The sequence below is a fragment of the Hyla sarda genome, chromosome 11 (assembly GCF_029499605.1).
Source record: "Hyla sarda isolate aHylSar1 chromosome 11, aHylSar1.hap1, whole genome shotgun sequence".
NCBI lineage: Eukaryota > Metazoa > Chordata > Amphibia > Anura > Hylidae > Hyla > Hyla sarda.
Window position 1 is genome coordinate 19,258,824 of NC_079199.1, and position 27,586 is coordinate 19,286,409.

General features: G+C 44.3%; 1 protein-coding gene across 6 annotated transcripts in view; it reads left to right on the top strand.

The window, feature by feature from the left end:
- Positions 1-27,586, top strand: part of LOC130295924 (cholesterol 24-hydroxylase-like) — an 88,654-nt gene that overhangs the window by 19,295 nt on the left and 41,773 nt on the right. For 2 of the 6 annotated variants that reach the window (XM_056547254.1, XM_056547255.1), the window contains exons 3-15: positions 1,584-1,665; positions 6,125-6,195; positions 6,987-7,073; positions 7,517-7,655; positions 8,890-9,000; positions 10,558-10,714; positions 15,149-15,211; positions 15,323-15,395; positions 15,466-15,550; positions 17,075-17,185; positions 18,127-18,215; positions 18,299-18,365; positions 21,107-21,622. The exons of 1 other annotated variant lie outside the window; for it this stretch is intronic. In XM_056547254.1, the coding sequence (XP_056403229.1) occupies positions 1,584-1,665; positions 6,125-6,195; positions 6,987-7,073; positions 7,517-7,655; positions 8,890-9,000; positions 10,558-10,714; positions 15,149-15,211; positions 15,323-15,395; positions 15,466-15,550; positions 17,075-17,185; positions 18,127-18,215; positions 18,299-18,365; positions 21,107-21,265 (1,294 nt within the window). In that variant the 3' untranslated portion in view covers positions 21,266-21,622. Of the gene's footprint in view, positions 1-1,583; positions 1,666-6,124; positions 6,196-6,986; positions 7,074-7,516; positions 7,656-8,889; positions 9,001-10,557; positions 10,715-15,148; positions 15,212-15,322; positions 15,396-15,465; positions 15,551-17,074; positions 17,186-18,126; positions 18,216-18,298; positions 18,366-21,106; positions 21,625-26,245; positions 26,522-27,586 lie in introns of those variants that run through there. 3 more of the 6 variants (XM_056547250.1, XM_056547253.1, XM_056547251.1) reach the window with 2 other exon arrangements.

The window sequence follows — 27,586 nt, forward strand, 5'->3', positions numbered from 1 at the left end:
ATAGAAGTAATTTACAAATCTTTTTAACTTTCTGGCACCAGTTCATTTAAGAAAAAAAAAGTTTTCCACCGGAGTACCCCTTTAAGCCATGAATAAGGACTATGGGGGAGATTTATCAAAACCTGTTCAGAGGAAAAGTTGCTGAGTTGCCCATAGCAACCAATCAGATCGCTTCTTTCATTTTTGAATAGGCTTCTGAAAATGAATGAAGCGATCTGATTGGTTGCTATGGGCAACTCAGCAACTTCTCCTCTGGACAGGTTTTGAGAAATCTCCCTCTATAAGTCTGAAATGCGTCAGCTTTGTCCGGTGAGGAGTTTTTATTGAAATAACAGAGCTTGAAATGTTATTCATTTGAGCTTAAAGTTTTTTATTTTTGGTCTGCATGTGCCCTTGGGTTTAGGGAATACTTCTCCTGCTCTATTAATACAGGAGAAAATATTGGAAGGAAAGCTGTGCTGGTTTTTTCCACACTTATCTACCTGTAACATGGTCAGGCACCCATTGAAGTGACCATTATGTCATGCTGAGGTTGAAATTTGTAGACAGACTTAAAGGGGTACTCAAGTGCTTACACATCTTATCCCCTATCCAAAGGATAGGGGATAAGATGCCTGATCGCGGGAGTCCGCAGCTGGGGACGCCCGTGATCATGCACACGGCACCCCGTTTGTAATCAGTCCCCGGAGCGTGTTCGCTCCGGGCCTGATTACGGTCGACCGCAGGGCTGGTGGCGTGTGACGTCACGCTCCGCCTCTCAATGCAAGCCTACGGGAGGGGGCGTGACAGCTATCACGCCCCCTCCCGTAGACTTGCATTGAGGGGCAGGGCGTGACATCACACGCCACCGGCCCTGCGAACACGCTCCAGGGACTGATTACAAACGGGGTGCCCCAGCTGCGGGACTCCCTCGATCAGGCATCTTGTCCCCTATCCTTTGGATAGAGGATAAGATGTGTAAGCATCGGAGTACCCCTTTAACTTTCCCAGACTCAACTTTCCCTGATTTAGAGGTCAGAAGCGCAGCAATAAGCTAATTTCTTCACTTGAAGAATTGTTTTGGATCTATAGTGTTTGCTGCATGTATTTGCTATTTTGCATATATACACACAAGTTAATGTAATGTCATAATAGCATTTAGCAAGGTATATGAGAAAAAGAAAGAGGCTGCACTCACCAGGTAACTTCATCCGTGCTTTATTCAATAGACGACATGAGGGATACCAACAGCGGGTGCTTTCAAGTTAGCGAGCAACATATGTTTTGCGCATAACCCATGAGCCTGATGATGCGCTGAGTGCGCCAAACATATGTCGCTCGCTAACCTGAAAGCACCCGCTGTTTGTATCCCCCATGTTGTTTATTGAATAAAGCATGGATGAAGTTACAGTACCTGGTAAGTGCAGCCTCTTTCTTTTTCTCATGTACCTTGCTTACTACTGGACTGTTTCCTGAGGCTTGTGCTCCGCCTACAAGTGCCTGTTGGAGAGTACACATATAGAAGGGGAATATTGACAAATTATCAGAATAGGAGTGCCGATTCCATCTCTTCCTGTGAGATCATAATAGCATTTATTTTCTAGGGCTGAAAAGTATGGTCCCGTGATACGTATTAATGGATTTCACAGGGTAGTGGCCCTTATTATCAGCCCAGAAGGAGTTAAGGTAAGTAACCAATCCCTTATTATAGACTGAAATATAACTTTTATTGCGTCACTATAAAACTGGGGTATCAACCTCATGTCAAAAGGAAAAAAAAACACACAACCACATATATGGAAATGTGAAGAAGGGGAAAGGTAGAAAGGTATACCACACCGAACTAGTATATTTGCAAAGCAAATAACACAAATTATACTCAGTAAGATAAATCAAGAATATCAATCCTGATCGGTGCCCTGGTAAGGTGACTCAAGAGGGGGTACAGGACGGGGCATCTGGGGGGGGGAAGGGGCAGGAAACCTAGTATGCCCTATACTTCCCCTATAATAGGCCCTATGCCTAGGTGGAATTGTCATCCTAAAATGGACGGTCCCGAACTGGAACCTAACCAACACTAACCTAAGAGACCCTATTGATAACTAGCTCACTGGCTAAGTTTTTCCTTTTGACATGAGGTTGGTACCTCAGTTTTGTAATGACACAACGAAAGTTATATATTGGTCTATATTCAGTGATTGGCTTTGCGTGATAAACTATCACCATCTATATGCAGTGATTTGAAGGTAAGAAACCAAATACATCTTTCTCTATCGGCTCCATTGGGGGACACAGACCGTGGGTGTATGCTGCTGTCTCTAGGAGGTATGACACTATGGCAACAAAGAAGTCGGCTCCTCCCAGCAGGATATACCCGCCTCCAGGCCCTGAGGTAATCAGTTTAAGCTTAGTGTCTGAAGGAGGTGGACATGGTCTGGATTTCTCCAGACCAGGTCTCCTGTTTTATTATTTTCCTAGTTAGGGAATGTGCTAGTTTTTTATTCCGTTTTCTTTCATGTTTTCAGGTGGGGACTCAGGAACTGCAGCTCACTGTTTCCCCATTGCGAGTAAGGGGGCACAGACATTGCAAATATGCGCTGTTCACCCCCTCTCGCCAACGGTCAGCGCCTAGGTTTGTACCTCATGGGTCCGGGTCACCCTATCTCCCTGCTCGTCTCGCTCGCACATGGTAGCCCGGCATGATGCAGGTTATAAAAGCTGGCTGAAGACTTCATAGGAAGACTCCATGAGGTAAGTTCTTCTGACTGAGGTAAGTATATTTCCCTTTCTCCCTTAGGTGCAGATTTGCAACATCTGGAGACCCTCAGTTTTTGGCCCACCTTTCTCATGGGTCTAATGGGGCTGGCCTGGACAGGGGGTCCTTTATTACTGGGGTGAGCAGTGGAAGTTTGAATGGAGCCCAACTTTCTACACTTTATTCTTATCTATGTGTGTGTGTGTGTGTGGAACAACTGTGTGTGTTTTTCACATTGAAGCAGCTGACAGCCGTGGCGTTCTTCTATGCGGGCACTCTCAGTGCCAGCTTACTTTCACTTTCAGCAGCGGCTTCTGCCGGCGGCGGCATCTAGTCCGCTCAATTCCCCGCGAGCGCACATGCATTCGTATGTGCACTCGGGGCAAGGAGTGGGCGCCATTAGGACTCCTTGTTAATACTTTGGCGGCCCGGTGCGCTTTAGCTCCGCCCACCCAGGGCCGCCAAAGCTTCTCTGAGCGCGAACTGTCCACCAATCAGCGCTGTGCGCGCGATTATGGTGGCAGGGGCCAATCAGCGGTGCCCCCTGCTCCTAACACGCCCCTCCCTTGCTATTGGCCGGCGTTTCACCTCTCTGACAGCCTGGAGACCACCACGGGTTCGAGTCCCGGGGTGGGACAGAGTGTTACAGTGTTGTGGTTTAATTTTTAAAATAAGTCCATTGTGGTCTATGGGGATCTCAAGGCATGTGAAACAGAAAGATAAGCAGACTGTATCAGCAACACAGTGAAATGGAACACAGTCTTGGGTGAGAGAGGCCCAGAACGGCCTCCCTCTAAACAGTTAACTGGAGTGTTAGCCACTCCTTTAATCTGTTAATACTGTAACTCTAAACTGTCTGGTTCTGCTGAACCACTTGTTCTGCCTGCTCCACTGCTCCTCCAGACCCCCATGCTACTCTACCCCGGTTGTTCTTTCAGACCCGGTGGGTTCAGCCGCCCCTCAAGCCTGGGTTCCCTCCCTGTCCCAGTCTATATCCGACTTGGCTCAGGTCTCACGTTATGTGGTGACTGCCTTGGAGAGGCCCTCCCTACACCGGGCCTCCGGAGGGTCCCGCTCTCCCCCTATTCTGACGCTCTCGCAGCATCATAGGGGTGTGTCACCTGACTCAGTCTGGCAGGCACGGGCGCTCCCCTCGCAGGCATCGCCCCGTCACTCCGATCTGTAGCAAGCGTCGCTCCTCTAGAGATTTCTCCCAGGGTCGCCGCTCTGGCTCTCCAGACCCGCGTACCAGGTCCGTCTCTCTCTCTTCCAGGGCCACCTCACACGTTCCCATTCACCTGTTGAACTTGTGGAAGAAGTTTCTGATTCAGCCTCCGACTCAGAGGACCGCAAGGATGTGCCTAATGTGGTGTACTCATTGGTTGCGGCCATAAGAGACACTTTCCAACTAAAGGACCCAGGAACTTCGTACGTGGTCCAGAAGTTTCCTTTCATCGTGTCCGACCTCTTCCAGGGCTGCCTCACCTCATTCTCATTCACCTGGAGAACTTGTGGATGAGGTTTCTGATTCGGCCTCCGACTCAGAGGACTGCACGGATATGTTGTACATGGTGCACTCATTGATTGCGGCCATAAGAGACATCTTCCATCTAGAGGACCCAGGAACTTCGGACATGGCTCCAGAAGTCTCCTTTCTTTGTGCCCGACCAGCACTCAAGACTTTCAGCTCTCACGCTGCATTTTACGCCCTGCAGGTATCCGCCTGAAGTCCCCCTGACAAGAAGTTTCAGGAAACGAAGAAGGTTCAAGCGCAGTATTCCTTCGCCAAGGACCTCATTGCTCGGTGTACCTCCTCTCCAACTTTGGATCCGCCGGTCTCCCGCCTCTCTAAGGCACCTACCCAGCCGTTGGCTGATGCGGCTGCCTTCAAGAATCCAGCGGACATGAAGGTGGATATTTTGGCAATCTCGGCCCTTGAGGCGGCAGGTTCTTCCTGCTTTTGCTTCTGCCTGGGTGTCAAAGACCCTTTTTAGTATGGTCTTCCAACTCCGCCAGGGTAGTCTTCAAGATCCCTCCGGAGGATTTATTTTTTCTGTGTTCTGCTTCCATGTGCAGCCACTGTGCTGCCTTTACCACAAGCTACCTGGTAGCCACTGTCCCTTCATGTGGCTTTAAGCCTGGAATGCGGACGCCACCTTCAGGAACTGAGGCGACGGGCAGAAAAAGAGTTCTTTATTACCTCTGGTAAGACTCACAGAACCGCTTTCCGTCGTAAGTTCTCCTTCCGGTTCTGCGGATCTTCGGTACCAACACAGGGTCCAGCCAGGCATGGGAAGAGGGCTCCTCTTCCCATGCCGCGCATGCTGCCCCTCCTTATCGGTCACCTTCTCCCCCTTGTGTCTTGAATCTGGTTCTGGGGGTACTCCAAGGTGAACCTTTTGAACCCCTTGGGGAGGTGTCCCTGCGCCTCCTTTCTTGGAAAGTGGCGTTTTCTTGGAGAGTGTCTGAATTGGCAGCTCTCCTGCCGTTCTTCAAGGCTTCCAAGGCTACCACTTCTCGGTGGATCCGGTCTGCCATTTCGGAAGCCTATCACTGTAGGGGGAAGATTCCTCCCTTCAGGGTTGTGGCTCATTCTACCCGTGCAGTGTAACAGCCATCTGCCTGACTGATTATCTGCCCACCCAAGGGACGGCTTTGGTACATCCCACGGTCTGTGTCCCCCAATGGAGCCGATAGAGAAAATGAGATTTTTTAACACTTACCGTAAAATCTCTTTCTCGAAGGATCCATTGGGGGACACAGCTCCCACCTTTTTGGGTTTCTCTTTGGTTCTCTGTCCGAGGGTGTGTTCAGTTATATCTTTTCTTCTGGTTCTCGGACAGTTCGTGTTTTTTCCTTGACCTGTCGGTCCTCTCCTATTGCTCTGGTACTAAAACTGATTACCTCAGGGCCTGGAGGCGGGTATATCCTGCTGGGAGGAGCCGACTTCTTTGTTGCCATAGTGTCATACCTCCTAAGGATAGCAGCAAACACCCACGGTCTGTGTCCCCCAATGGATCCTTCGAGAAAGATTTTACGGTAAGTGTTAAAAAATCTCCTTTTACAGTCAGCTTCCCCACTTTTCCTGAATTTCCCTGGTCTATATTCACAAATCACTGCATTGGTCTGCCCACTAGCAACAAAAAAACTATTTCTCTAAGTGCATCATATCTACTTCTCTGTGATATAACTAAACTTCTTTATATACCTACATAGCTATACATCTACTAAAACTGCATTTAATTGTATTATTTTTCCCTTGACTAGCAGGGTGGGATAATTCTTATAAATCATCATACAGCAAAGTTTAATACTGGTAACTTTTATCCTGTCTTTTATCCTGTCTTATACTATGTACATCATGTTTGTTTTTGGTTTATTTTCTAACAGGAGTGTTTGATGTCACCAAAATACACTAAAGATCCCTTCTATAAACGTATTGAAACTATGTTTGGAGCAAGGTAACTAACTGCATCCATTTTTTATTGTTCCATTGCATCTGACTGATAAAATAATGTAAGTTTTCAAATAGTATTTTCTTTTTAAAGGACAACTGTAGTGGAACACTTTTATATATTCCCATGCCCGGGCCTAAAAAATAAACAAAATAAACTATTACATACCTTCCTACGAGCACCCGTTGGTCCGGCACAGGCCTCACGGTCCGGCAGTGCTGACCTCATTCCACTTCCTGGGGACGGGGACGCTGCAGCGCCGTCGATGTATCACCGGCTGTAGCGATGTCCCGGCCAGTGATAGGCTAAGCCCACTGTCATGTAAGAAGCCGGCCAGAGCTTCTTACATGACAGTGGGCTCAGCCTATCACTGGCTGGGGTGGGACATCGCTACGGCAGGTGATACGCCGACGGCTCTGCGGCGTCCCCGTCCCCAGGAAGTGGAATGAGGTCAGCACTGCCGGACTGTGAGGCCTGTGCCGGATCATACAGTATGCCAAATGCAGAGAGTGGCATATTCTGCCTGTACCCTATCCCATATGACTGGCAAGAGTCACTAGTCATTTTAGGATAACCTTGCAAGAAAATTGTGGCGAATGTATTACTATCCCTGGCCACCCAGTGGCATAAGACCTGGTCCCTAGTAAACTGGAATGTCTATAGGTGTTTACATACCGTATATGTCTATATGTGCCTATAAATGAATCTGTGTAAATTGACCTTATGATTTATTTCTAGACTTTCATAGTACCGAGTACAGTATTTTACACTTTTTATTGTTTTCATCCCCTTTGTAGATTTATGGGGACGGGTTTACTGACAGATCGGGATTATGACCATTGGCACAAAAACAGAAGGATTATGGATCCAGCATTCAGCAGAACGTAAGATCCTATTTCTAACACCACCAATATAGATCTTATCATTGTGGGTGTTTTTATTTTTGTTTTTTACACATGTAAGGGGTCTACCCAAAAAGGCTGTCTCTACAAGAAAAAGTATTGTCAAATAGTAGTAAAATACCTTGTACTACTTTGGTTTTGCCTTTCAAATTCTATCCTCCAAAAGTACCAAGTATCTTCTTGTTTTCAATTGCCAATGAATTTCTCTATCAATGACAACACAGTCTATAGATGTAATAGAGACAGAGAGAAGAAGACCTTTGTTAGAAGAGACCCCAATGATAAGCTAACCATGGTGCACCCTCATTCCGAGGATCTCGTCAAAAAATCCTGACGAGATCCCTTTAAACCAAACAGTCCTATGATTATACATACATATTTAAAGTTTTAACATCATAATTCATTGTTGCCTTCTTTCTTTCCAGCTACCTAATAGGATTAATGGGAACTTTTAATGAAAAAGCAGAAGACCTAGTAGACACGCTGGGAGTTAAGGCAGATGGAAAATGTCAGGTTGGAATGCACGATATGTTTAGTAGAGTCACATTGGATGTAATAGCCAAGGTAACTATTACAAATAATAAAATTTTTGTCAAAAATATACATTTAGTCAAAACATACCTTAGACGTATCAGGAAGCGCTCATAGCATGTTGTTTGAGCAATTGTTATAGCCGTAAGTCCAAGGTAGAACTGACAACAGGAACATAAGCACCCAAAGTCCATTGATATTTGTGGGTAGTGAAGGTTAGCCTGTCTCACCTGATTCCACAGAAGAGCTACTGTAAAGCAATTTGCTGAAAAAAGATAATCCTGGTTATAATAGAAACATGCCAAAACACACAGGGCCTCTCAGCTTGCCATGTACAGGTCTGTGTAGCCCCAGACTGCTCAGTGTCCATGCTGACCCCTGTCCACCCCTGAAAGTGCCAACAAGGGGCATAAGAGCATCAGAATTGGACATGGAGCAATGGAAGAAAATGGCCTGGTCGAATGAATCATGTTTTCTTTGACATTACATAGATGGTCTGGTGCATGTGCGTCACTTACCTGGGGAAGAGATGGCACCAGGATGCACTGCAGAGGCAGTGTGATGGGCAATGTTCTGCTGGAAACCTCTGGTCCTGGCATCATATGAATGTTACATAACAAAGAGATCAAGGTGGTGGCTCTGCCTCCAAGTTCCTCAATCCATTATCTCTGAGATGTGCAAGAAAAAAAGTCTGATCCATGAAGGCCGCACCTCACAACACTTACATGATCTTCTGCCAAAGTCTTGGTGCCGATACACAGGACACCTTCAGAGGTCTTGTAGAGTCAGTGCCTAGATGGGTCAGACCTGTTTTGGGGGCACATGGGGGGACAACATAATAAAAAGCATTTTTTTTCCTTCAATACAATATACATTAGCTCTGGCTTTCTGAGGTTAACAAAGGAACAAAAACAATAATCAATATGAGTCCCCATACAATAGATAGAGTACAATGCTTAGCGTCATTGCCATTGGCTGTATTGTAAAAATTAAAACATAGGGAAAGATAGAGAGAATCAATATGGTAATTTAAGAGAGCTTAGTAATATGATCATAACAGATTTTAAGCCTTGTAACTATGCTGTCTTATAATGACAGCAAGCATATAAAAAATGCAGGTTCATTTAACTTGTCTAATTAATCTATTAACATAAAACCATAAAAAATGTACCATGATATATCATAGCAATCAGTATTTTTTTTTTATTTTTTTTTTATAAATAAAGAATATAAATGAATTATTATTATTTGAATTTACCTATTACAGGTTGCCTTTGGGATGGAGCTAAATTCCCTTCATGATGATCAGACGCCATTTCCAAAAGCCATTTCCACAGTTATGAAAGGAATGGTGGAGATACGGAATCCTTTCGCAGAGGTATATTTTTTTTCTGTTTTACTTCCACAATGGTCAGATTTATATTCAGCATCGGGACAAACATGTTTATTCTTCAAGGTTTTATCTGGTTTAAAAACCCATACTAAAATTGACTATTAGAAAGTTAATTCTGGTTCCGCAGACTCATCTATAAGTCAAATCTTGAATGTGGCTTTCAAAAGTGTCTTCCACTCTGGAGGATCCAGGATCCATTACATGGACAGGTCATTGATTTCAATAATGATTAGTGTTTCATTAGTGTTTAAGTTTTTGGTATAATTTTTATTGGGTGACTTGATTTCAACACTGTTTTTACTGCTACACAACTCATACCCAACCCCCCCCCCCCCCCCCCCCCCCTCCCTTCCCACAGACACACACGCACCTCATTCCTGAGATATTGGTTTTACTATTTGGTTGACTGCACTTTTCCCTTAGTTAATAGTTAATAGTCAGATATACCTGACTACTTCATTTCAAAAAGGGGTGTGAATGCTAGCCTCAAGTGAGTGTGAACTTGACCCAAGCCCTCTCAGCAACAAAATAAACACAGTGGGGAAGATATGCAAAAACTAGCTAATTCTTTGAAAGTGTGAACTTAGACAAGGCAGTCTAACATTGCACCAGATTTGTAACAGTGGCTCTTACACTGTGTACTCTATTTGTCTGCACACCTATTAAGTGGCTTTGTTTAAAGGGAGTCTGTCATCAGTGTCACCTGCACTAACCTGTTGGTACAGGCAGGTAGTGCGGGTGACGCTGATTATAACCATACTTACTTACCCCCAATCAGTGGTCACGTTCCTCTGTTATCTATCTTTTTCTGGCAGCAGGCTTGGTGCGTGGGCTCTGGGAGCACGCTGGTGTCACCGCCACTGCTTCTCATAGCAGGCCCAATGGAGAAGCAGCGGTGGCCCAATGGAGAAGCAGTGCGCTCCAGCCGTGCACTAAGCCTGCCACTGGAATAAGGAAGATAACAGACGAATGGGACCATGGATCGGGGGTAGGTAAGTATCATTATCATCAGTGTCACCCGCACTACCAGCCTGTACTAACAGATTAGTGCAGTTGACACTAATGACAGCTTCCCTTCAAAGGGGAAACTGACAGGCTGTAGGAGTAAAATGCGTGATCACTTACTGAAATTGGTCCCTGCGTTTTGAACATATGGCCCTCGTTGCTAGAATGGTATTTCTCTTCATTGCGCAATGGAGACGGGAAACGGTTTGCTGAGCTTCTTTCCCAGAGTCTCTGTCCCACCCCTTTTAATAACACCACACCTCCTTTAAAAAAAAAAATTTTTTGTAGAGGATAATGTAAACAAAGTGTAATTTGTGCATAATTCATTTCATGTGGCACAAAGGGCATGCACCACTTTTAATTAAATGCATTGCATAATACAGAAAAAAAGGCTCAAAATCGTTTTAATATCCCTCCCAGTGTTGGAATCCGGAGACAAAAGTGAGATTTAAAATGAGATTTAAAAAGACCAAAATTTTGTTCTGCCAACAGGTCCCTCTAAGTTCAGGATAAAACCACTTATTTTTCTTCTCACAGTATACTCCAGGAAAGCAAGCCTTTATCAGAGACGTCAAAGAGAATATCAAACTCCTAAGGAAAACTGGACAAGAATGTATTGAGAGAAGAATGAAGGCCATTAAGGAAGGAGAAGACATTCCTGTGGATATCCTCACACAGATTCTTAAAGGGGCAGGTATGTATTTTAAAAATCATTCTGCAGAAATAAAGTTTTAGTTTGCATATGAGTTTAAAGAGGACCAGTGGTCTCTTTAAAAAAAAACTTTATCTATGTGAAGCTGCTGCTCTACAGATTTAGATGTTTTTTATTTATATTCTCTTCCCCCTTGTAACGCCGAGCGCTCCGGGTCCCGCTCCTCCCCCGGATCACTTGCAGAGTTCTGTTCTTGCTTGCAGCGCCCCGGTCAGGCTCGCTAACCAGGAGCGCTGCTCTGTGTTCCCCAACGGGGATGCGATCCACGCGGCGGACGTGCCTGCCCGCGGGTCGCATCCCGTTCCACTCACCTGCCTCGTTCTCCTGCTCAGTCCCGGCACGCGCGGCCCCGCTCTCTGGGGTGTGTGCGCGCGCGCCGGGTCTCTCAGATTTAAAGGGCCAGTGCACCATTAATTGGTGCCTGGCCCAATCAGTTCCAATCACTCAAGACTCAAGGTCTTCAAATGGATCCTGACAACATCATACCTCCAGAGTGTCTGATCTCCTCTGCCCCCGCTTCTTTGGTGCCTATTACTCTGGGAAAAACTTATGTTCATCCACGTCTTCGCCTCCAGACTCTCAAATGGGGTCATTCCTCCCATCTGGCTGGTCATGCTGGAATCAAAAAGTCCATACAGTTAATTGCCAGACACTATTGGTGGTCTTCCCTGGAGCAAGATGTGACCGATTTCGTACGGGCCTGTACAGTGTGTGCACGTGACAAAACTCCATGCCAGAAGCCTGCTGGTCTTCTCCTTCCTCTACCTGTGCCTGAACAGCCATGGTCCCATATAGCTATGGACTTCATCTCCGACCTACCTTCTTCTCATGGTAACACTGTCATTTGGGTGGTCGTTGATCGTTTTTCCAAAATGGCTCATTTTATCCCGCTTCCAGGTCTTCCTTCTGCGCCACAATTGGTGAAACAATTTTCTCTGCAAATTTTTTGTCTCCATGGGCTTCCCACGCATATCGACTCTGATAGAGGCGTCCAATTTGTCTCGAAATTTTGGAGAGCACTCTGCAGTCAATTTAAAATCAAATTAAAAATTTCTTCCGCTTATCATCCCCAATCCAATGGCAAGTGGAAAGAGTAAACAAGATTCTTGGGGACTACCTGCGACATTTTGTGTCCTCCCATCAACATGATTGGGTCGATCTTCTGCCCTGGCTGAATTCTCGTACAATTTCAAAAATTCTGAGTCTTCCTCCAAATCTCCATTTTTTGTGGTGTACGGCCGTCTTCCGCATCCCCCCTCCCCATTCCCACTTCTTCTGGAGTTCCTGCTGCAGATGAACTGACAGAAGACTTCTCCTCTATCTGGAAGGAGACTCAAAAGTCGCTCTTACTGGCCTCATCCCGCATGAAGAGACATGCTGGTAAAAAGAGAAGAATTCCTCCTGTCTTTGCCCCCGGTGACAAAGTGGGACTCTCTGCTAAATACATCCGTTTCCGTGTCCCTAGCTACAAGCTTGGTCCTCGGTACCTTGGGCCTTTTAAAATCAAAAATCAAATCAATTCTGTCTCCTACAAGCTCCATCTTCCTTCTTTTCTTCGTATTCCCAACTCTTTCCATGTTTCTCTTCTCAAACCTCTCATTCTTAACGGTTATTCTCCCAAGGTCTCTGTTCCTGCTCCTGTCTCTGGCTCCTCTGATGTCTTCTCTGTCAAGGAGATCCTCGCCTCCAAGGTTGTTCGAGGTTAAAAAATTTTTTTGGGTTGACTGGGAGAATTGTGGTCCTGAGGAGAGGTCCTGGGAACCTGAGGCCAATATTCTGAACAAGGAGCTAATCCACAAATTTCTTGGTTCCAAAAATTGGGGGAGACCTAGGGGGGTACTGTAACGCAGAGTGCTCCGGGTCCCGCTCCTCCCCCGGAGCGCTCGCAGCCCCGTTCTCCTGCTCAGTCCCGGCGCGCGCGGCCCCGCTCTCTAGGGCGCGCGCGTGCCGGGTCTTTCAGATTTAAAGGGCCAGTGCACCATTAATTGGTGCCTGGCCCAATCAGTTCCAATCACTCCCTACACTATATAATTTCACTTCCCCTTCCTGTCCTCTCCGAATCTTTTTGCCTTGTGCCCTGAGAAAGTATTACCGTGTGCATTTGCCTGTGAACCCTGACCTTTGCTGTTGCCCCTGACTATGACCAGTTGCCGCCTGCCCTGACCTTCTGCTACATCTGACCTTGCCTTGCCTTGTCCTTTTGTACCGCGCCATCTGAGCTGCCAGAGAGGTTGAGTCGCTACCGGGTGGAACGACCTGTGGGTTACCTGCCGCAGCAAGTCCATCCGCTTTGCAGCAGGGCTCCTGAAAGCAGCCTGTTTATTTTCCAGAAATTTTTTGTATTAACATACAAAATAAAACAAACATAAGAGGAACATAAAATAGGGAATGTACAGCAGTAAAGCACATCAGGGGACAACCCCCTCTAAATAGGCACAAGTGAATTAAGTACAGGGAGGTACTACATGTTCTGTACTCTTTACCTGAGCCAGGGTTAGCTTCTTCTTTGGACACCAGGTAAGGGCGACTCCATTTTACTTTCTTGGGACACTGTGTACTGTACAGGACCCTGAAGAAAATCCTGTCCTCTACATAGACAGTGATTTACAGCTTCCAGCAGATCTTTCTTACTTTAATATGTACTTGCTTATCTCTATTAGTTATCTACTTATTTTTCTTTAATCCTTACTTTTTCCTATTTTTGGATAAGGCTTCAGAACCAATTACCAGGTTTCCATAGAGTTAGAGTCTCCACATGTAATGGTTTCAATGTACAATTGTTGTCTTGGAACCAATGAATATTGTCCTGGACCACTGTATTTGCAAGTATTTAGTAAGGCTCACAGAGTGTGAAAGGGTACTTCTTGCAGTTAAGGGGGGCTGTGACACGAGGGATGGCACAGCTCAGACTAGCCCTGGTTCCAAACAGGCACATCACCAAGGCGAGCTACACTGTTAACATTACTATCAGGGTTTCATAAACAGATAAGCCTGCGATTCTATGCTGCTTGTGTAACTCCCATTTTAAGGATAGGAGATAAGATGCCTGACCGCGGGAGTCCCGCCGCTGGGGACCCCTGTGATCTTGCACGCAGCACCCCGTTTGTAATCAGTCCCCGGAGCGTGTTTGCTCCGGGTCTGATTACTGGCGACAACAGGGCCGACGGTGTGTGACGTCACGCCTCCGCCCCCGTGTGACGTCACGCTCCACCCCTCAATGCAAGTCTATGCGAGGGGGCGTGACAGCGATCACGCCCCCTCCCATAGGCTTGCATTGAGGGGCGGGAGCAGAGGTGTGACGTCACACGCCGTCGGCCCTGTGGTCGCCCGTAATCAGACCCGGAGCGAACACGCTCCCGGGACTGATTACAAATGGGGGGCCGCGTGCAAGATCACGGGAGTCCCTAGCGGTGGGACTCCCGCGGTCAGGCATCTTATCCCCTATCCTTTGGATAGGGGATAAGATGTCTAAGCACGGAAGTACCCCTTTAAGTCAATGGGAGTTACGCAACTTGCATAACTACTCCACTTTGTCTTCCGACTTTTCCAATCACCTCCGGCCGCTACAAACAGACAAGAGTTGGCCGATTCACTGAATCAGTCAGAGGGGACTACTAAGACTTATAACTCAGCAATGGGGAGGGGATGGTTTGGGGGGTGATCGTCATTCTGTAAACAGGTTATCTGATCAGTTACCCTAAGCTATCTACTAGTTACTGCAACTTATTATTCAGAGTGACCGCAGGTTCTCTTTAAAGTGATATGATTGAAATCCTAATATGGAAACTGGACTGATTACATAAACCTTATGTGTCCTATTGATGAGGTTGTGTTCACTATGCTAAGTGGCTACTCCGACTTTTTTGGCACTCATTCTGGGCCAATAATACAGTAGTAGGGATTCCTGTCAAAGATGTAATTGGCGGGCACTGATGTGGGTATTGAGTCAGAATTGAATTTGCAGTAAATCCTCCCAAAACAAATGTATTATTCTTTGGTTTTTGGTTCCGCATTGCATTAAAAGGTGAAGAGAATTATGCGGAAAAAAAAAAAAAAGATGATGTGAGTGAAGCTCTGGGTATGTGAGTAGAGGAGATCATGTCCAGATGGTCTGGTACCTAAAGATAAGTAATGAAGCTATGAAAAAATCCGATCTAGGTCTTTTTTTTTTTTGGATTCTCAATTTGTATTTGCAATAGACAACCAGTGACCAGAAAGAGAGAGGAGAAATTTCCCAATCAAAATTGGATGAGTGGAGTAGTAGATTGTAGGATACAAGGCTATAGAAAGTAAGTTGTGAACAGCCTTAGTCCTAATGTGATGGGATTTGTATTGTATGTAATATTCATAGTTCAGGGTCTTTAATGATTGAGTTATTCAGTTGTGTCTCCCATTTCATTGCATTTGTTCTTTCAGAGTTTGAAGATGGGTGCAGTCTGGAGGACTTAATGGATAACTTTGTCACATTCTTTATTGCGGGTTAGTAAATTATGTCATAATTTGTAAGATCATGTTATGAAGAATGTGTTTCCTTTCAGTGAAATAAAAAAATCATGTCTTGTTGATTATTGGTTTTTCAAATGGTTTCAGGTCAAGAAACAACGGCCAACCAGCTGTCTTTTGCTGTGATGGAATTAGCACGACACCCAGAGATCTTGACAAGGTAAACAAGCTTCATGTACCAATCTAGTAGTATGTCCTCTGCTGCTCTGATAATATTCCTGATTCCTCAGGGTCCAGACTGAAGTGGATGAAGTTATTGGCTCCAAAAGAGACATTGAATATGAAAACCTTGGAAAACTGCAATATCTGTCTCAAGTACTGGTGACAATAATATATTTTTTTTATATCTCTTGCTGCTCCAGATAAGATACTGTCTGTACTTACAATACACATAGTAAACAAACATACAATTTTCTGGTGAAATTAAGAAATTTTTAATAACCCTTTTAACAATCCTACCCAATGCAAGGATATGTCTAACTGTAGGTGACAGCTGGCTTTGTGTGACTAAGGAAGCTGTTTTATATAGCAGGTTATTAACAGGGATTGGCTAGGGAAGGGTTTGAATGTGCTACTGGGCTTTTAAGATGCAGAAAAAATTTGTGTACACACCCTATGGGCAGACCCAGCTGCAGAAAATCAATATGCAAGGCAGGGAGGGGAGCATGGACCTCTCAATGTGGAGCAAAGGTAAACCAGCGGCAATGTCCACCTGGAGGAGCAGAAGGCAGCAGTCCACAGGAGTTACATAAGATGCAATAATTCTAAAGTAAAGATCTTTTCACATTTGCAAACTGTTTTTGCCACTAAAGCAGCAGACACCACAACAGAACCGTATTGGTCCCTAAAGTAAGTCACTAGTGTCTGTTGGGCACTATTGGTATTCCTTGAAAGCCACTATACAAAGCCTATGAGGAGTTATCTTTGTAAAGACATGCTTTGGAAAACCCTCCCTATTCACTATCTAGGGGCAAGCCTGCTTGTGAGGGACAGATTCCGCAGCGCTTACAATTATGGGGTACAAACAAAGACAAGTATCAGACATAATATTACACAATAACTATTCAAACAAGAGGTGTGGGGATATGTTGAGGATATGTTGGGGATATGTTGAGGATATGTTGAGGATATGTTGAGGCCAATTAAAGAATGTTATAGGCCTGTCTGAAGAGATGTGTTTTTAGGCCACATTTGAAACTATGGATGTTGTTATTGAGTCTGAGGGATTGAGGGATAGCATTCCAGAGAACCGGTGCAGCACGAGTGAAGTCTTGGAGACGGGAGTGAGAAGTTCGGATTATAGAAGATGTTAGTGAGAGGTCATTAGCAGATCGGAGAGAACGTGTAGGAGGGTAGACAGAGATGAGAGAGGAGATGTAGGGAGGTGCAGCATTGTGGAGAGCTTTGTGTGTGAGACTGAGGATTTTGTACTGTATTCTGGACTGAATTGGTAACCAGTGTAGTGACTGGCACAGGGAGGAGGCGTCGGTGTAGCGGCTGGAGAGGAAGAGGAGTCTGGCTGCGGCATTAAGGGATGGACTGAAGAGGAGAGAGTTCGGAGAAAGGAAGGCCTATTAGTAAAGAGTTACAGTAGTCGAGGCGGGAGGGAATCAAAGCAATAATGAGAGTTTTAGCAGTTTCAGTAGTGAGAAACGGGCGGATTCTGGAAATGTTTTTGAGATGCAGGTGACAAGAACGTGAAAGGGACTGAATATGGGGAGTGAAAGACAGATCAGAGTCAAGTATAACTCCAAGACAGCGAGCCTGCTTGTCTAAGTAAGCACTTGGCTATATAGGGCTAGTCATCTGGATTCTGTGCATGTATTTTTATCTCCATAGGTCTTAAAGGAAACCTTAAGATTGTACCCAACAGCTCCTGGTACGTCAAGAATAGCAGAAGAGGAAATAGTTGTTGAAGGAGTGAGGATTCCACCTGGAGCAACTCTAGGGGTCAGTAATAGACTGTAAAGATCCACAGCATCCCAGCCGGCCCATTATTAGTCTAGAACATTCAAGATTTCCCCAAATTTTCCCAGAATCTAATAAGAGACATTAAACTTCTTTATAATATTACTATACCACTAATAGAGAGTTCACTGTTAAAGTATATATTTTTAAAGGGGTACTCCACTGGAAAACATTTTTTTTTATAGATCAATTGGTGCCAGAAAGTTAAACAGATTTGTAAATTACTTATCTTAAAGGGGTACTCTGCTGCTGAGCGTTTGGAGCAAACTGTTCCGAACGCTTGAGCTGGCGCCGGGAGCTCCCTCAATGCTGTCACGCCCCCTCCCATAGACTTGCATTGAGGGGGCGGGGTGTAATGTCATGAGGGGGCGGGGCTATGATGTCACGAGCTGCCGGCGCCGGCTTCAGCATTCAGAACAGTTTGTTTCAAACGCTGAGCAGCGGAGTATCCTTTTAACCCTTCCAGTACTTATCAGCTGCTGTATACTGCCGAGGAAGTTATTTTGTTTTTGAATTTCCTTTCTGTCTGACCACAGTGCTCTCTGCTGACACCTCTATCTTAGGAACCATCCAGAGTAGGAGCAAATCCCCATAGCAAACCTCTCCTGCTCCGGACAGTTCCTAGAATGGACAGAGGTGTTGTACCAGAGAGCACTGTGGTCAGACAGAAAGGAAATGAAAAAAGAAAGGAACTTCCTCTGGCGCATACAGCAGATGATATGTACTGGAAGGGTTAATATTTTTAAACAGAAGTCAAATCTGTTTAACTTTCTGGTACCAGTTGATTAAAAAAAAAAAAAAAAGTTTTTCAGGGGAGTACCCCTTTAAGGCTCCTATCATAGCACAATATGATGGTGGTAGGTGGTGACATCTTACAAACCATTTAGGCTTCTTAGAATGTTCGGGATTTTGTTCCTCTGTAGTTTAATTCTTACGTCATGGGTCGGATGGAAAAATTTTATCAAGATCCCATGGCCTTCAACCCAGACAGATTTCATCCTGATGCTCCCAGGTAAGTTTGGAGTCCATAGTGTAATGTTATCCATATTGCTCACTGCGTTATGCAGTCAATATATCACCATTTGTTTCTCTCAGGCCTGGCTATGCTTACTTTCCATTTTCTCTTGGACCACGATCATGTATTGGCCAAGTATTTGCTCAAGTAAGTTCATAATGAAAACTGAATAAATGTTCATTCATAGAGATTGTTCTGGAACTTGTGTATTACTTAAGTAGTTATTATCAAACACACATGTTAACCACTTGTGGCCCATTAAACAACTTTAAAGTGTTTGGTCTGAAAGTGATTCTGCAAGGATGTTCCTGAACTCTAAACCGTATCACTGCAGGAAAGGAGAGATAGCTACAGAGACAGACAGGCTGCCTCTATGCACAGCACCCGATAGGCCATAAGGCTTGCTGCCGCCCATCCCTAGTGTTATGACCTTATTGGCTGTAAAATATGTCAAATTAAAAAAAAATTAAATAAGGTGAAAAAAATTAGAAAACAAAATTACCAAGCAACAGCTTCTTGCTGCACCCCTCATTTTGTTTTGCTTGTTTAGCTTATTACCATTTTCCCTGATATCACAAAAAGACACACCACAAAGCCAGTAAATGGGCCCTTAAATAGCATGAGGAATAGGAGAAACACTTCAAAGACATCTAAAGTGAAAAATTAGATCCATTACTGCAAAATAGACAAAGACTGTTGCCAGCAACTGCCTCCGCACTAAAAAAGCAGAAAATGATGACATAGCAAGAGTCCTTCTGCCACACATAACACTGTATCTGCAAACACTATCATGGCAATCTCTGACATAACAACATGTCCCAGAACTTAGATCAAGTCTTATGGAAGAATAAAGCTAGGATTCCTGCTATTTCTTTTTTTTATTCTTTACAATTAATGTAATATATTGGAAGTCCAAACCAGCTCACCCCGCCAGGACAACCGGAGCACGGATCCAGGTGCTGGAAAACACAGAGAATGTAGAGAAGAAAGTAGAGTTGGATCCAGCTTCAATAGCAATACAACCGTCTTTATTCAAAGGACATGCAGGGAACAGCAGAGGTTACGCGTTTCAAGCGCACTTAGTCACGACTAAGAGCGCTTGGCGCTTGAAACGCGTAACCTCTGCTGTTCCCTGCATGTCCTTTGAATAAAGACGGTTGTATTGCTATTGAAGCTGGATCCAACTCTACTTTCTTCTAATGTAATATATTGGATTGTGTCAAGTAAGACTAAAGAGGATATGTGAAAAGCTATTTGAACTTTGACTATAACTTTAATGTGCACAATAAATTTTTATTTTTCCATTATTTGGTCTGTAAAAGGACTGTTTTATGGCTAAAGGACAACCATAGTCCCCTAGGGTCCACACATATTACTTTAAATTTAAGTTTTAGTGCGATTTTTTGGCACATAAATGACTGAAATTCATCCCATATGAGAAAAGACATTTGGGCCATAGCTTTTGTTACAGCTCAAAAATGGCCAGATATGCATGCACAAAATAGCCATATTTGTACAGCTGAACATCCCATCCCAAAAGTGTGAAATACCAAAACCATAACAGATTTTTTTGGTCGCTCATTGACTGATTGCAGGGATTGTGTAGCACCAAAATCAAAGTTAGTTGTCAGCCATTCTAGCTGTGTAAACAGGGGATGTCTTGCTGATAATGATGTAAGCAATTCAGCCATAATTGTGTCATAAATAGACTCCATTCAATAAGTAGTAATCTACTGGATCGGTACTTGTGTTGGGCATCTGTCTACTCGTGTACAAGGAGCCTAAGTGTAACACCTTGGGTGTATCAAAGTGCAAAGTGCAGTCAACTCACCACAGTCCTCCGCACGTCATGAAGCCTCCAATAGTAGAAATAGAAAAAAAGGTGCCAGCGGTAAGATGAAGTTTTCCTTTATTGTATTCAAGTTAAAACATCGACATGTGAAGTCTCAAAAACATCAACAGGTAGATAAAACTCAGGAAACGCTCTGCATGACGCGTTTCAGGTCATGTGACCTCTCTTCAGATGCATGATAGGTAGTGGAGAGGTGTGAATTTATATATGGCTGGAGTAAACAGGTGCACTCAAAGCACCCAAGGGATTAACCCTATTTATTCCAATGTACCTGTCCACTGAAAATCATGTCTATAGCATGACAATATGTTCCATAGTGGAATCATAAGATATAAGCTCAAAAGAAAAAGAAACAATACACACCGAAAACCAAAATATAGAAAATTCATCTAATAGTACAAATATATCTAATAGTGCAAAATAACATCACATCTTAAATTGAGCCAGCGAGGCTGGAACGTATGAAATGAATAAATAAATAAAAAACTCTCTATGAGGAAGTATTTTGATTCGGTCCCCTCCCCTGTCTGGTAAATGAACAATTTCAATGCCATCAAACAAAAAATCAGAAACGTCACCAGAATGCACCATTTTAAAATGTTTGGAAACATTAGAAGAATTAACATGTACCTTACTATATACTCCTCTCAGATGTTCCAGGATCCTTTTTTTCAATGGCCTTTTTGTGCTGCCAATATAGGAGCTGTTGCAACTTCTGCAATATATCCTGAACACAACATATGCAGAATTGATGGATGGCAAATGTTTTAGACGCGGTCATGTTAATGGTGGTGGTTTTAACAGCGTGTTCACACACAATGCATCTTGCTTGGCCACATTTAAAAAAGCCTCTCATAGGCAACCAAGAAAAAGGTGCATTTGAACAATGTGAGGACAGAAGGGCACTTGGAGATAACAAATTGGCCAGGCTAGGGGCACGTCTACTGGAAAAATTTACTCCAGACTGTAAGTTATTTAATACGGGGTCTTGTTGTAGTTCCCGTATTAAACAAATGTCTCTGTTCTCTCTATACAGATGGAGGCGAAGGTGGTCATGGCCAAACTCCTGCAGAGATTTGAGTTTGAGCTGGTGGAAGGACAGAGCTTCAAGATTTTGGATACAGGGACCCTGCGTCCTATGGATGGTGTAATCTGCAGACTGAGGCATCGAGCAGAACACAAATCTAAAACATAATAAAAGCCTCAAAAAAGACATTCTAGGTCATGTGTTACATTTGTACCTTATTCGTAGATAACACTGATTTTGGATCAAATAACCGCTCATTTGGATAATTTTTTTTTAAACTTCTGAGCCTATATAAGTGTATGATAGTTGTGTTTTATATACAGCATAACTCTGTTAGAAAATTGCCCATATTGTAGAAGTTTCAATGTCTATAGAGATACTGAAAATAAGTGCTTTAATATGTGTTATAAGGTATAAACCAGTATGACTAATAAACACAATTGTACTGTATATACATTTTTGTAAAGAAACCTATGGGATTTTTATGTGATCAGCTCAAAAACATAAATGTATATTAGTAAAGAAAAAAAGGCGTTCAGCTAGTTCAGGAAATGCAGAATTTATTTCTTAGTGACAAGTACATATACAGACCATGACTAAGATTTTGTGTTGTGTAGCAGTATTCTGATCTGTCAGTGAGGTGATCAGTTGATCTGGAGACTAATTTGCTAATTTTTTTTAACAGTAAATTATTAAAGTTTATTAGGGAGGAGGGGGGAAGGAGACTGATAAGTAAAGAAAGAGGCAATTTTCTCTAATAAGATGCTTACATCGTTCCTTATAGTTGCTTGTACTATTGAAATATGCAAAGTTTGCATTAAGGCATATCTATAAATATTGATTTGAACTATACATAGAGGTTCACATATTTTTACTTTAAGCCTCTGAATCACAGCATAAAAGAAAGGCAGCCTAAATGTTGTCCGCTGCTTTTGCATATGTATATCGGCAACCAGATATGTGTTCCTTCAAGAATTATTCACGATGCCTTTACTTATGCAGATTATATCATGTAAATCAAAGAGTGACATCATCAGCACAACGACTGCCATCAGGCATACTGCTCATGTAGCAAGTTTACTTGAACTCTATGGCAATTATAGTCATAGGTTTAAATTAGAGGGGCAAAGGTTTAAAAGTAATATCAGGAAGTATTACTTTACTGAGAGAGTAGTGGATGCATGGAATAGCCTTCCTGCAGAAGTGGTCGCTGCAAATACAGTGAAGGAGTTTAAACATGCATGGGATAAAAATAAGGCTATCCTTCATATAAGATAGGAGAAAAAAAGCAAGGAAAAAAAGCAAATTGGACATAATGTCACACCAAACTCCAAAAATGGGCTGGGAAAAATTATTGGCACCCTTAACTTAATATTTGGTTGCACACCCTTTGGAAATAATAACAGAAATCAGTCGCTTCCTATAACCATCAATAAGCTTCTTACACCTCTCAGCCGGAATGTTGGACCACTCTTCCTTTACAAACTGCTCCAGGTCTCTCTTATTGGAAGGCGTCTTTTTCCATCAGCAATTTTAAGATCTCTCCACAGCTGTTCAATGGGATTTAGATCTGGACTCATTGCTGCCACTTCAGAACTCTCCAGCGCTTTGTTGCCATCCATTTCTGGGGGCTTTTTAATGTATGTTTGGTGTCATTGTCCTGCTGGAAAACCCAAGATCTCGGATTCAGCTTTCTGACACTGAGCTGTACAGTGCGACTCAAAATCCGTTGGTAATCCTCAGATTTCATGATGCCTTGTACACATTCAAGGCCCCCAGCAGTGGCGTACTAAGGGGGGTGCCAGGGGCCGACTGACCCGCCGCCGCCGCCGCCATCACTACTGAGGATCCCCAGCAGACAGCGGTGCCTTCTCCTGTATGCGCGATACACGCATAAACAGGAGAAGGCGTCCCCTCTGTATGAGCCGCATCTGCAGCTTACACAGAGGAGACGTGACCTCTGCCAGCACGCAGTACAGGCGCCGGTGACGTCACTCATCTGGCGCCGGTACTGTATAGGGGAGAAGACGCGGCCCTGCAGCTGAGGAGATCGCTGCGTGGGATATCAGGTGAGCATCCTGTTTTTTATTTTTCTCAACTCTGCATATACCTATGGGGAAGGGGAGAGGGGGGGGGGTTACTCTACATATACCTATGGGGGAGGGGGGTTACTCTACATATACCTATGGGGGAGGGGGGGTCACTCTACATATATACCTATAGGTGAGGAGGGGGGTTACTCTACATATACCTATGGGGAAGGGGAGGGGAGGGGGGTTACTCTACATATACCTATGGGGAAGGGGAGGGGAGGGGGGGTTACTCTACAAATACCTATGGGGAAGGGGAGGGGGGGTTACTCTACATATACCTATAGGGGAGGGGGGGGGGTTACTCTACATATACCAATGGGGAGGGGGGGGGGGGGGTTACTCTACATATCCCTAAGGGGAGGGGGGTTACTCTACATATACCTATGGGGAGGGGGGGGGGGTTACTCTACATATACCTATGGGGAAGGGGAGGGGGGTTACTCTACATATACCTAAGGAGGGGGGGTGTCGCTGCATATACATATGGGAAAGAGGGGGGTGTAACTGCATATACCCTATGGTAAAGAGGGGGGGGGGTGCAACTGCATATACCTATGGTAAAGAGGGGGGGGGGTGTAACTGCATATACCTATGGGAAAGGGGGGGGAGTTAACTGCATTTACCTATGGGAAATGGGGATGTAACTGCATATACCTATGGGAAAGAGGGAGGGATGTAACTGCATATACCTATTGGGAATGAAGGGGGGGTGTAACTACATATACCTATGGGAAAGAGGGGGGTGTACCTGCTTATACCTATGGGAAAGAGGGGGGGGGAGGAGGTAACTCTGCCTATACCTATGGGGAAAGGGGGGGGGGGGTAACTGCCTATACCAATGGGGAAGAGGGGGTAACTCTGCCTATACCAATGGGGAAGAGGGGGGTAACTCTGCCTATACCAATGGGGAAGAGGGGGGTAACTCTGCCTATACCAATGGGGAAGAGGGAGGTAACTCTGCGTATATCAATTGGGAAGAGGGGGGGGGTCTGCCTATACCTATGGGAAACGGGGGGAGTTTTTTTTTAACTCTGCCTATACCTACGGGGAAAGGGGGTGGGGGGACTTTGCTGCTTATACCTAAGGAGAAAGGGGGGTTAACTCTGTTCCTATACCTATTGGGAAGGGGGTTTGACTCTGCTGCCTATACCTACAGGGAAGGGGGGCTACCTAACTTTATACCTGGATGCCTAACTATTTACCTGCATACCCAGCTACCTAACTATGTACATACCTGGCCTTCATTCATGGCTGCTTAACTACCTACCTAACTTGTCACCTACCTACATATCTGGCTTCCTGGTCTACCTACCTAGTTACCTATTTACCTGGCTACCTACCTACCTTCCCGTTTACTGTGCAGGACACAAAGGAGGGCATTATTACAGTTTGTGGGCCTATAGATGGAAAGATTGTGTAGAGGAGGGGAGGGCACTGGAAGAAATGCAGAGTCTGACATGTTTTTCCTGCAGATGTTAAGAGATCCACATGGCGGTCTTATCCAGACTGAGAAGAAAAGGAAAGAGGACGTCACTGATCAGAAAATACGTAATTGTGAGTCCCAAAAAATCACTTATACAGATCCTTTATAGTATACTGGTCTGTGTATAGTGGTTTTATTCAGTACAGTATAGCGGTATTATCCAGTTATTGTGTGGTGGTATATATTTACTCCTTGTATACCAGTATTATTGGTCATGGAAATTTACTCATGTTAAAGTGTTTCTTATATATATAAATTTTAGTTTATTGTGTGTGGGATTTAGGTGGAATAGGGGCGTGGCAGAAGACTGACGAGCTGCAGAGCCTAGCAGGGGCCCTTGCTTTTTTTTGGTCCGTGGGCCCCGAGTGTCGTCAATCCGCTCCTGGGAGGGGGTGTAATTAAGGGGGGGGGGGGGGAGGGAAGGGAGGGGGTGTAATTAAGGGGGGGGGGGAAGGGAGGGGGTGTAATTAAGGGGGGGGAGGGGGTGCCAAACAAAGGGTCCGCTCCGGGTGCCAAATGCTCTAGGTATGCCCCTGGCACCCAGTGCCAGAGGCAGCAAAGAACCCCAAAACATCATTGAACCTCCACCATATTTCACTGTAGGTACTGTGTTCTTTTCTTTGTAGGCCTCATTCCATTCTTGGTAAATAGTAGAATGATGTGCTTTACCAAAAAGCTCTATCTTGGCTCATCTGCCCACAAGACATTTTCCGAGAAGGATGTTGGCTTAAGTTCATTTTGGCAAAATGTAGTCTTGCTTTTTATGTCTCTGTGTCAGCAGTGGGGCCCTCCTGGGACTCCTCCATAGCGATTCATTTCATTTAAATGTTGAGGGATAGTTCTCGCTGACACTGATGCTCCCTGAGCCTGCAGGACAGCTTGAATATCTTTGGAACTTGTTTGGGGCTGCTTATCCACCATCCGGACTATCCTGCGTTGACACCTTTCATAAATTTTTCTCTTCTGTCCATGCCCAGGGAGATTATCTACAGTGCCATGGGTTGCAAACTTCTTTATAATGTTGCGCACTGCGGGCAAAGGCAAATCTAGATTTCTGGAGATTCCAAAAACGGAAATTCAGAAGTGTGAATGGGAGTGCGGAATGTCTATGGGCTTTCATTTTAGGCGAAATTCCGCAAGCGGAAATTCTACCGTGTGAATAGACTCTAACTCTTGATTAGTATTTCTCACCTGTGCAGCCGCCCCCATGTAGCACTGTGTCTGGTCTGCATCATGTTGGGAAGAACCTGCTCTTGCACCAGTAACCAGTGCGTATGGCCTTCTTTCAGTGAACATACATCAGTACAGAACCTTATATGGTTGGAGAATGAGGCTTTGAACATGTAAATGTCATTTTCTAAGAATTCCTACATCTTCTACTTTGAATATTTGTTTTGTGATCTATTTCTTACATATTTTTTGCTGCAGTATTGATCTTAAAGCTTTCAGATTCCTTCAGAATCCCTGCCTTACTCTATCTAGGAACAGAACAATCTATACATTATATGCATTGTGTTTGTGAGACCTCTTCTCTATGTGTAGGGCCCCAGCCCAAGAATGTAAGCAGCACTTCCTTGTCGTTTTAGGGGAGGGACGCCAGGACATATTGAATAGCCTGCAGTTTTCAGCTTGGTTCTTGTTTCAGTGAATGTCACAAGCAGCTTCCATCCTGTGACCTGTTCTGATACCCGGCTTGGTACAAGAAGAAGACATGGGGGTCTGGAGCTTTATTACAGGGGCTTTTATCCTGCTCCTCATCTTGGTCGTCATCTGTTTCCTTCTTTACTGTGGATACATTTACTACATCCACATGAAATATGACCATATCCCTGGCCCCCCCAGAGACAGGTAAGGAGGGGGAGAAATAATAGTATGCTACTTAGAGAGATATAGGACAAATGCGTTGAAATGTATTGCTCAGTGTACCCATAGGCTGTGATTGGTTAAATGTACAGTAGTTCAAAAGTGCACACTTTTTACTATTTTGCATTGTTTACATCTATATTTTTTTTTTTTTTTGGAGGGATGGGCATACCTCACTTTTTTGTCCGCATATACTTCTTTTTTAACATTAGAGTCAAAGTGTATGTTTTTTTTTTTTTCCAAGCAAGCACAAATACATAACAGGTTTTTCATTGAATTCTACAACTTTGTTTACAAGAAAAAAACTTTACAGGAATAATGTTATGTAAAATATGCAAAAAAAATTTTTATAGCGATAAATTTTATGTATATGTGTCATAAAACGTGCTTAAAGTTGCTTCCGTTTTTAGGAATATATTTTGCGTATACACTCTGTTTTTTTTATTTTTCTCTATCGGCTCCATTGGGGGACACAGACTCTGGGTATATGCTGCTGTCTCTAGGAGGTTGACACTATGGTAACCAAAAAGTCGGCTCCTCCCAGCAGGATATACCCACCTCCAGGCTACTGATCAATTCAGTTTTTGCTTAGTGTCTTAGGGAGGTGGACATGGTCTGGTTTTCTCCGGACCAAGTCTCATATTTTTTTATTTTATTAGGTTTAGGGAATGTGTTAGTTTTTTTATTCCTTTTTATTTCTGTTTTCAGGTGGGGACTCAGGAACGCAATGTTCACTGTTTCCCCATTGCGAGAGGTGGCAGGCATCTTTGATGTACTGTTAACCCCCTCTCGCCAACGGTCAGCGCTTGGGGTTGTATCTCATGGGTCCGGGTCCCCCTACCTCCCTGTTCGCCTCGCTATGAGCTTGGCTTGCCGCATGCTGACTGAAGACTACAGTCTGAAGACTTCTTTAGGTAAGTTCTTCAGCATAGGTGAGTATCTTTTTCTCCCTAGGTCTTGCAACAGCTGGAGACCCTCTGTTTTTTGGCCCTATCCTACAGAGGCTGGACTGGCCGGGGGATACTTTTCCCTGCAGGGGGAGTAATTTTT